This window comes from Pteropus vampyrus, unplaced genomic scaffold (assembly GCF_000151845.1).
Source record: "Pteropus vampyrus isolate Shadow unplaced genomic scaffold, Pvam_2.0 Scaffold140, whole genome shotgun sequence".
NCBI lineage: Eukaryota > Metazoa > Chordata > Mammalia > Chiroptera > Pteropodidae > Pteropus > Pteropus vampyrus.
Genome location: NW_011888921.1, coordinates 5652110 through 5662743, shown reverse-complemented (window position 1 = coordinate 5662743; position 10634 = coordinate 5652110). Strand labels below are relative to the sequence as shown.

Genomic DNA, 10634 nt, shown 5'->3' with positions numbered 1-10634 from the left:
ATAGAATGATCTTTCACATTTGAGTACTCCATATAGCTATGAGGAGAACTTTATCTCCTCAGGGAAATAAAGACCTTTGGGCCAGGTTCTAAGTCAAGTTTACATACATTTGAGTTTTAGACCTAGCAGGCATCACCACCCCTCCCTGCTCCAGAAACACATATCTTGATTTTGTTTCTCCCTGCTCCAGTTTTTGTCATTACCTAGTTGCGTAATTAAGATATAGAAGGTACTTTGTAGTTTGGATTTTTAATATATTTTTTTACTCAGCTTGGGCTGGAGGGAGAAGACCAAACAAGGATGTGGACAGGTGAGTGATAAGGTCCTTGATGTGTGAAATAGGACTTCTTACTAAAAATGACTTTGGTTGAAACCTAAAAAGATAAACATCACTTAAGCACTGTAGTCATCACCCCTTTGCCACTCAGTCAAAGGGATTTAATGAGAGATTTGAAGAAAAAGCAATGTTCTGATTCTGGTCATACATCTACAGCATCCTGATGAGAAAAGGCTGGAGGGTCTGTCAAAGCAACTGGACTGGGATGTCCGAAAAATCCAATGCTGGTTTCGCCATCGGAGGAATCAGGACAAGCCCCCAACGCTCACTAAATTCTGTGAAAGCATGTAGGTGTGCAGAGAGAGGTGGGGAATGAGGAGAAGGGTGGGGTATGACTGGACTGAGGTTTGTTGTTGTTTTTTTGTTGTTGTTTTTTTTTGGAAATCACTTCTATTGTTAGGACAGCAGTCAAATATGTGGAGGGGTGACTTATAGGCAGGAAAGAAGAGAACTGGAAGACTGGTCACCCTTAGTTTCTTGGACATGCTTGCCACTAAGCTAGATGTAGTTCCATTTTGTTCACCTTTCCCAAATAGATTGGGAGTGAATTCCTGTAATTGTACTTATGTAGGTAGACATGCACACCCTATACACCTTGATAGCAATAGTACCAGCTTGCTCTAAATTGACATTTTGGTTGGAAGCATCCCTTTTCTGGACATCCTATAGTTGATTTTACTGAGTTTTTACTAAGTACCCTCTGGACACAGCACTGTGTTTATCATTGTCATACAAAAAAATATATATATTAGGCCCTATCATTAAGGAGTCTGATATGGAAGAAAAGTAGACTAAAGCCAGTATACAATTGTGAAATCTATTTTAAATAGAGGCTGGAAGATGTCTCTGTCTTTTTGGCTTTTGAAGTAACAGTATTTGTCCTTATTCTGAGGATTTATCTTCTTTCTCACCAGTAACCGTCATCACCAAATCTGCTGTCTTGACTTCTTTAGTCTTAAAGACTTTCTTTTGAATGAATATTCATCTAACCCCTATTTTTTGCCCACCCAGGTGGCGATTCACTTTTTATTTATGTATATTCTGCTACGGAATTAGATTTCTCTGGTCGGTGAGTCTGAATTTTTTCTGTCATTTGTTGGGTTCTAATCATGCCTACATCTCTAGAGATAAGTGTTAAATACCTTAGATCTTTATCCCCTCCCCCCTTTTTTTTCCTCTGTGATGCCTATAGCCCAGGTTTGTATGCTAAATAGATTGTCTTCTGTGTGGGGCCTGACTTCAGTACCCTCATAAAACTACTCTTCTCCCCTAAATAATGCTAATAATAATAATTAGTATTGATTAAACGAGCAGAGTACGTGATGGTTTACAAAGCACTTGACAAAAATCCTGTTCTTCCAAGAAGGAGACAGTTGCAGAAATGGAATTAGTAACCAACTCTTTAAAGTGGTTAAAACAGATATTATTCCAGTTTTTCGTTTAATTGTCAGATTCAAAGAAGAATTTCAGGGTTTTTGATTCCTGATTCCATCTTTTTTTCACCTTACCACACTGTTTTTATCTAAATGATATAATTGAGGCTTCAAAATACATGAGGCAAAAAGATGCAAAACTGAAGGAAGAGGATAGACAAATATACAATCATAGTTGGAGATTTTAATACTCTTCTATTGGTAATTGACTAAATCACTAGACAAAAAAAATCACCAAGGCTATAAGGATTTGAACAACACAGTCAACCAATTTGACCTAATTGATATTTATAGAACACTACACCAACAGCTGAAGAATATATATAATTTTCAAGTGCACATGGAGCATCAACTAAAATAGACCGTATGCTAGGCCATAAAATAAATCTCAGTAAGTTTTAAAATATTGAAATCTTATGAAATGTATTCTCAGACCAACATAATGGAATTAAATTGGAAATCAATAAGATATCTAGAAAATATTTGGAAGTTAAATAGTTCTTCTAAATAATCCATGGATCAAACAAGAAATCAGAAGGGAAATTAAAAAGTATTTTTGAATTGAATGATGCTAAAAATGCCAAAATTTGTGGGATGCAATTAAAGCATGCTTAGAGGGAAATTTATAACTTTAAATGTTTATATTAGGAAAAAGAAAGCTTTAAATCAGTGATCTAAGTTTCCACTTTAAGATCTGGAGAAAGAAGAGCAAAATAAACCCAGAGTAAGTTAAAGGAAAGAAATAGAAAAAGATAAGCAAAAATTAATGAAATAGGCATTAGACAGACAATGGAGAAAACTAATAAAGCCAAAAGTTGGTTCTTTGAAGGGTTTAATTAAAGTTGATAGACCCCTAGAAAAAAAGAGAAAACAAATTACCAATATTAGGGAGAAAGGGGGATTATCATTACAGATCCTGTAGACATTAAAAGGATAATAAGGCAATATTACAAACAATTTAATAGTAATAAATTTAACAACTTAGATAAAATGGACGTAATTGAAACTACATTAGAAATTTTTACTTTTGACTTTTGAATCTTTGGCATGGAGATCTCAGTTGTCAAATGGAATTACTGTCTTCCTGCCTCCCCATCTCCTATATCCCAGGTGGTGATGGTTCCAAAAACTATCCTATATACCTCAAAGCATAGGTTTTCTGTTTGTAATCACACTTTCTTGTTCTAGAAGAAAAACCTAGTCATTTACTGACTCTTTCAGGATCCCTAAATTCTGCCAAGAGGAATTCCTTTTTCTTTCCCATCTCTCTTTTGCCCATAGCATAAAGAAAACAGGATTATATAGGTGAGCCAGAGGAGACTGACGTGAATTATCTGTTTTCTCTTAGTCGCCTTGGTTTTGGGACACCCGACAGTGCTGGCATAGCTATCCATATCAGGTAGGATCTGAACCCTTTCAAAACAAGGAACTTTATGTGTGTGTGTAAGGTGGGTGGAGAGGAGTGCAGTCCCAGGGCAGATGGCACATTTCCTTGGTATTCTTGAGGGGTTAGGAGCTGAATCTCTTTAAGACATATCTTCAAGATATCTATTTTAGGGCCCCCATAGCTGTGAAATCCAGTGATCTTTTTGTTCTAGTTCCCTATTATATTCAACCTAATTGGGTTTGAAAAAAAGCAGCTTCCTAGCACTTAATGCAGTACTTTCTGGTTCAGGTGTCCCTGTGGAATCAAGGGTAACTTGGAGTACCCTTAAGAGCATTTTGGTTCTCATATATATACTGGGAAAATGTCAGGTGTCTGCTAACAGGATGGAAGAAGGGAAGGCCTGAGTATATTTAATCCCCTGAAAAGCATTAATTGTCCAGAATTTCAAATACACTGATTTGATTATGATATAATATGTGTTAACCTTATCTGATCTCTAAAAGATGAGAGCTAAAGATATGTATGTGAAAGGGCAGGGGGAAGAGGTTTAAGCCTCCACATCAACCTAAAGTCTGTTAGCTATTGCAGATTTTAGAAGATAGGGAGGAAAGATATCTAATAATTTTGGTTATTGATCCTCCAAGGCAGAGAAAGTTGCAGAGACGGAATGAATCTTTGACTAGCTGGTATTCTGACTACTTCTTTCTCTCTTCCAGCCTCTCACAAGTGGGCTTTATAACTATTATATCATGGAATTGGCCTTCTATTGGTCTCTCATGTTTTCTCAGTTTACAGACATTAAAAGAAAGGTAAGAATATTGGCTCCCTCTGTTCCCTAACTTCATGCAACCTCATTCCTAGCAGCTATCATTACTGCCATTGTGATGGATTATCCGCCCTCACTGGGACCACAAAAGAGAGAGAAAGCTGGTTTGATGGGACTATTAGCTCTTTGTAATGTTCTCAGAAATGAGTCTTGACTAAAGATGAAGTATCTTTAAGGCATTCAGAGTAGCCAGGGTGAAAACAGTTAACCAACTGAGAAGCATATCCTTTTCTTTATTTTTCTTCAAGGTTCTTACTTGTATAAAGCTCAGGAAACTAGTTAGAATTAGGGATAGCAAGGCCCGATCCATGAAAAGGCCTGATTCCAGAAAGGCAAGATCTGGCTTTTGTTTGGCATTAGGGACCTTTGCTCTCTCTCCGTTCTCCCTTCTTGGTGACTCCACTTACTCAAAGAATTTCAACTGGAAGGAGTTTTAGATGATTTCATTTACCTTTTTCTTGCTGTTGATTAGGAAACAAAGATTCAAAGGAGTTGACTTGCCCACATAATGACAAAGTTGGAAATGACTTTTTTAATAAGCAGATAGAAAGGGCAGAATCTTTACCTCTTATTGGTGTCCAACTGACATAATGTACTTCCAGCAGCTCTAACACTAATCTTTTACTAACTTGTGGTTATCTTTGGTGAGGAAAACCAAGGTTACCATATATGAGAATAGACTGAAACTAAGGTGGGTTATTAGTTGTTGGAAGCTTGATACTCTCAGATGCCTTTCACTGTCCTATGGTCAGGAGATACAGGTCCCCTTATTAAAATTTTATTTTAATACATGACACATATATAAAAAAGTTTGCAATATATATGTAGGTTTTAAAACATACTATAATGTATACTTGTAAACTCACCCCCAACTCAAGAACTAGAATATACCGTTTTATCTGTCTAAGTGGAGAATGTAGATTTTTCATCTTTGTTTCTCTGACCCAAATTCACCTGCCTTCTCCTACCCTCTGTCTCTCACTGGGCTGAGAAGTATTTATTAGCTATGTCCAATAATTCAGATGTTTAGAGATTTCCCCAGGTCTAACCTTGGCATCTGAACCAAGAGGAAATTAGAGCTTTAAATGTGAAAATAGGAAGTGCTTGCAGTAAGATAAATTATTTAGCATTTCTCTGAAACTCTTTAAAAGAGTTTAGCTTTGCCCATCCACAAACCTCTCTTTTCTATTAGGTTCCTTTGGTTGAAATTTCCATCTTCAAAGCAGAAGAGTCTTAGAATCTCAAGAATATCTAAGGCTTATTTGTCTGACTACCACCTGGGAAATTATTTCTAAGTGTTAGCTCAGCCTCCATGCTCTACATATTCTGCAACTACCAAAGAAAATTGTGCTTTGAGATATATTAATGTAGATTATGGGTCAGTCAATGATGTAGAGAGTTTGGGGTCAAATGCTAGGCAGCTCCTTAATGGAGAGTTTAAACAAAATGAGACTTCTGAGGGTAAGATAAGATCTTCAGAGGACAATGCCGGACATTGAGTTGGCTAGCATCTCTGTGGCCTTGCCCATACCTGCCTCTTCTATTTCCATTTCTTCCTAGGACTTCCTGATCATGTTTGTGCATCACTTGGCCACCATTGGGCTCATCACCTTCTCTTACATCAACAACATGGTTCGGGTAGGAACTCTGGTCATGTTTCTACATGATTCCTCAGACTTCTTGCTAGAGGTAAGATACCAACCCCTCTTTCCTCATTATTCCTCTCTTTCTCTTTGCTCCTATCTGAGAACTGGCTTTCTCTTCAACTCAATTTTTATCTTCCCTTTTCCAGGCAGCCAAGCTGGCCAATTACGCCAAGTATCAGCGTCTTTGCGACACCCTTTTTGTGATCTTCAGTGCTGTTTTTATGGTCACTCGTCTAGTAATCTATCCATTCTGGTAAGTGTTAGAGGCTATGGAGCTGTGTCAGATATGTAGCTCATGAGACCTTTTGTCAGTTTAGGGAACAGACCATCAAGAACTTTATTGCCCTGCTTTTTCCTTGGCCTAACTTGACCCTTTATGGACTCTCAGGACCTCATTTACCTTGCATAATATTTCTAGTTAGATGAGATCCAGGCTCAGAGCATCCAACTCACTTGGCTGTGGCTTTCCTGACTCATCTCTGAGGAACAGTCCTCACTTCATGCCCAAGTAACTCCTTTATCTTCTTTTGTGGCAATTACAAAATTCTCAGTCTCTTCTTGCTTGTTTTCCTACTCTACACCTTCTCCCCTACACTCACTTTCACACACACACACACACACACACACACACACACACACACACACACACCACTCTCACTTCTACAATCACTACCAAGTCAGTGATTCTTTGGGTTGGAGATTTTCCTTAGTCTGAGGTAATTAGTTACCAACTATCCTGTATGTGTCTAAGGGTCTGAGTAATTCCTAGGATCGTGATTGAAATTGCTGTCCCAATTGTGTGAAACTGCATATTTGAAGTGATTAATAATATAACTTATTCCATCAATTCCTAGGATTTATAAATCTTCCCCTGTCTCTAAAGATAGAAAACTCCATAGGCCCCCTTTCTTTATTCTTTTCTCCCTGGTGCTTCAGCTGGTAGAGGGTATGAGGAGAGGACACACAGGTTCTGCCTCCCAGGGAACTCAGCCTCATCCCTGTCTGCCTGGCCCTGACTCTAGAATCTGACCATTGGCCTCTCTCTTCTAGGATTCTGAACACGACCCTCTTTGAGAGTTGGGAGATGATCGGGCCCTATCCTTCCTGGTGGCTCTTCAATGGCCTTCTCCTGATCCTACAGGTTCTGCATGTCATCTGGTCCTACCTAATAGCACGAATTGCTTTCAAAGCCTTGATCCGAGGAAAGGTGAGGATGAAAGATGGCTTCTTTCCTTGGGGCTAGGTAGAAAGAGCTGTATTACTCGATAGACCTTCTCTCTCATTCTACCCTAGTGAGCTCTATCTACACAAGCAAACCCAGAAAAGCCTACAGCTCCTGAGTTTTTACCTTCTTTATGAGTATTTAACCTTTTAAGACTTAGATGTAAGAGAAAGGATCTGCCTTCTTCTTTTCCCTTAGGAATGACTTGTTAAATAATGAACAAGATTAAGTTTTAGAGATGGCCTCAGCCACTTCCTACCCCTTACCAGCTTATTTCTGTGGATTTCATATTTTCATTTTTCAGCTGGGGAGTCTTTTTTCAAAGAAAATCATATACAGAGCTCCAAGATACAAACTATATAGAAGCAGAGATTGTCTAGGGAGTTATGTTAATTCATAAGCTACCCCAAGATGACCACACTGTGATGTTCGAGATATGGCTTGTGTAAGAGACTAAGTACTGGTCTCACCTGTTACATGAAGCAAGAGTCCTAAGTGAGATGGATATTTAAGGTTTCAAATACCCATCTTATTCCCAGAGCCCAAAAGTACAAAGAAAGGTGTCATTTAATGATAAAATGCATAAGTGAATCTGCGTTCTGAAGCAGTCAGGCTTTAATAAGCCCAAGGGCTGGGGATTAGCCTTCAGTAATACAGAATCCCAAGGGGAAGGGACTCTGCTAGAGGACACACTCTAGGACAAAGGGATGAAATGTTACCTGGGTATATATGATCTCTTATTTCACTGTTCTTATGGCTGCAATTGGTTACAGAACTTGGCTCAGTATGCCTACACATTTTGCTGTAGCTACTGGACATCTTTTTTCTCCCCTACTTTTCTTTCCTGACCAGGTGACTTATCCAAGAAGGATTAGACCCAGACTCTGTACTCTCCACTCTTTTCTCACCTCCTTCCTTTTTTCTATGCCTGGTGGGAGCTGGACAGTTTCATCTCTTGCATGTAAGTGTATCTGTGCTTCTAGTAGTCAGCGAAGCATATCTGTCTGAATGTGCTTCTCTTCCTTCCTGCTTTCCTTTCTGCCCCGTGTTATCTGAGAGCATGCCTCATCTCCTCACCCCGTGGAGCCATTGTTGACTAGAGCTCAAGCTGTCACATTCTTTTTCCTAAATGGAGGCAAGAATATAGTCTACTGGTTTTTTTCCTTTCTGTTTGTCTTTACTTTCCCCTCTCCCCCACCCATTTTTGAGCCTCCCTTTACCTCAAATCTAGAAACATTCTACTCTGGTAGAAAATTCTTAAAGATCAGGTAATCAATTAGTTACCTGGTTTCAGAGGTCAACAACTCTTATAAACCATAGAATCTTAGAGCTAACCAAAGCAAATGCCCTACTTCTTTGGCAACAACAATTGTAGTTTTCCTTCTCACTCCCTTCTATTTATTTATTGAAACAGCAGAAATTTATTATCCTTCGGTTCTGGAGGTCAGAAGTCTGACATAGGTCTCGCTGGGTTTCTCTCTTATTTTTTATGGTTCATGGTAGAGAATTTTAAATTCTTTGCTTGATTTGCAGAGTAGTTTAGATTTGAAAACATAACTCTAATCCAAACCCTTCATTTGAAAATACAAAACAAAAACGCTAATGTTAAGCAGTAAAGATTCACAGACAGTAGCATGATTGGGACTTTTCTCCCTGACTGCCAATCCGCTTTTCTTTTCAGCCTGTGGATCTTGGGCATGCCCATGTTACATGAGAAAAGTGATCTTGCTACTGGGAAGGGGAGAAGATTGGAAAAACAGTGTCATAGGGTATTGATAGTTGAGTCCACGAAGAGCAGAACTACTGAAAAAGGCCCAGTATGTTTCAGCTTTACGGACAGAGCAAAACTCAGGATAAACAATATGAGTAACTACAGTGGCCACAACCACCAAAAGATAGAGGCAATGAAGACAACCATATGTACTCTTCTTGTTGGCCTTTTCTGTTTTTTGAGGTGGAAGAGAAGAAAGGGTGTGTGGCTTTTCCCTCGAACCTAAATCAAGACTCTGATTGATTTCACCTCTCTTAGGCTGGTCCTGAAAGATACACCCCTCTACCAAAGCAGCCACTTATCTCATAGAGAACAGAATCAGAGGTGATGAGAGAGAAACGCAGAAAGCAGACAAGGGATGTTCATAACAGTAGCCATGGTCCAGATAATATTTTTAATCAGGTGCCACCAGAAAGTAGGCCATTTTGGGAACAGCGTAGTCTTTCTTACAGTACCCCAAAAGGTCTATCTTCACATTTTCTACCTTTGGCCCCATGGCACCCAGGTGTCTAAGGATGATCGCAGTGACGTGGAGAGCAGCTCAGAGGAAGAAGATGTGACCACCTACACGAAAAGGCCTTGTGACAGCAGCTCCAGCAATGGTGCCAATTGGGTGAATGGTCACGTGGGAGGCAGTTACTGGGCTGAAGAGTAAGATGGTCGGTATGGGGACTTCAGCACACATGGACTTGTAGGGCCACTGACAGCCTACTCCTCTTGGGCCACCCCACATCTAAACTCCTGTGACTAGGAGTCTGCAGGGCACTGAGAAGAATCACAGAAGCAAATATTTTCATTTTTTTGTTTTTAAAAAACTTTGCCATTTTGTATTTAATAGCCTCCAGGTTTTTTCAGTAATATTATTTGCTCTGTGTGTATGTTTGTGTGTGCGTGTGCATGTGCATTTGTGCATATGCGTGAGTTTCATTGCCTGGGTTGGGGCACAATTCTGGACTGCGGCCATTAGGCCTTGCCTTGTCCCCTTTGAACTCACCTCAATCCCAGTTTTGGCTGCATCTTGAATTATGCTGGCTCTGGACTGTCCCCTCCCTTGTTGCCCATGCTCTTGAGGCTCTGGCCATCTGAATGGAGCAGCCGAATTCAACTGCAGGTTTCTGCACTGTTCCTCCTTTGGAGCTGGAATATTTCTTATGAAGTTGTGTAGAAACAGACAACCATGGATGGATGGCCAAGATCGTTATAACCCCTAGCTAGATCCCCTTCCTACCACCTGCCAGTGACAGGGACAGCTGCTGATACCCTGCTCTTTACTCAATGGTACGCAGGGAGTGGGGGGTGGGAGAGGGTGAGCTGAGGGCTGGAGGACAACAGCCACTGGGTGAGCTGTTAACAGTTTATACTTTTGTTTACTCTTCTGTGATTAAAAGTGCTTCAACCCTCCTCTGCTGTCTCAGTCTCCTAGTGACTCTATCCCCAATTCCCTAAATCCATAAGCTAATTAAGAATTTTTTTCAGGTCTGATTCCAGATGTCCTTGTACACAATATTTTCTTTACTGTGCATGCTGGGAGGAGAATGCCTACATTTCAGGACTTCATGTTTTAAGAAAAAATAAACATGTATAGTGGACACAAAAAGTACTGAACAGATAAAAACATATACTTCATCAATACAGAGACTGCCAGTTAACATTTTAAGACTCCAATTAATGAGTCTGGCCAGATGTTTTCTCTTTTACTACTCTTTTCTCTTTTAGCCCATGGAGAAACAGTCTTCCTAATCCAGATTTTTCTCTAGTTGCGGTCTTGGCACAATTACCAATAGTAATAACCATCTCTCACGATAGTTTTCCATTTAGTGAATATTCATATTATCAAATATTTCCAGATGCTCTTGTGTACATTCAAACACGGAGTGCTTCATTGTCAGGGAGATGGATGAAAACTGAAAGAAATAGGTTTTTCTATGAATCATGATGTCCATTGACATTATTGGGATATTGACCCTACTAAACGTACCTTACTGAGTGTCTGGATTTTAAAAAGACTATGG

The 10634-nt window shown here is 39.6% G+C and overlaps 1 protein-coding gene across 1 annotated transcript in view; it reads left to right on the top strand.

Annotated features, from left to right (window-relative positions):
- The window catches only part of CERS5 (ceramide synthase 5), a 24501-nt gene extending 14478 nt beyond the window's left edge, over positions 1-10023 (top strand). The window contains exons 3-10 of the mRNA XM_023535403.1: positions 457-624; positions 1349-1406; positions 3119-3169; positions 3874-3966; positions 5544-5672; positions 5776-5882; positions 6680-6836; positions 9128-10023. Coding sequence (XP_023391171.1) covers positions 457-624; positions 1349-1406; positions 3119-3169; positions 3874-3966; positions 5544-5672; positions 5776-5882; positions 6680-6836; positions 9128-9277 — 913 coding nt within the window. The 3' untranslated portion in view covers positions 9278-10023. The remainder of the gene's footprint in view (positions 1-456; positions 625-1348; positions 1407-3118; positions 3170-3873; positions 3967-5543; positions 5673-5775; positions 5883-6679; positions 6837-9127) is intronic.
- The last annotated feature ends 611 nt before the right edge of the window (positions 10024-10634 follow it).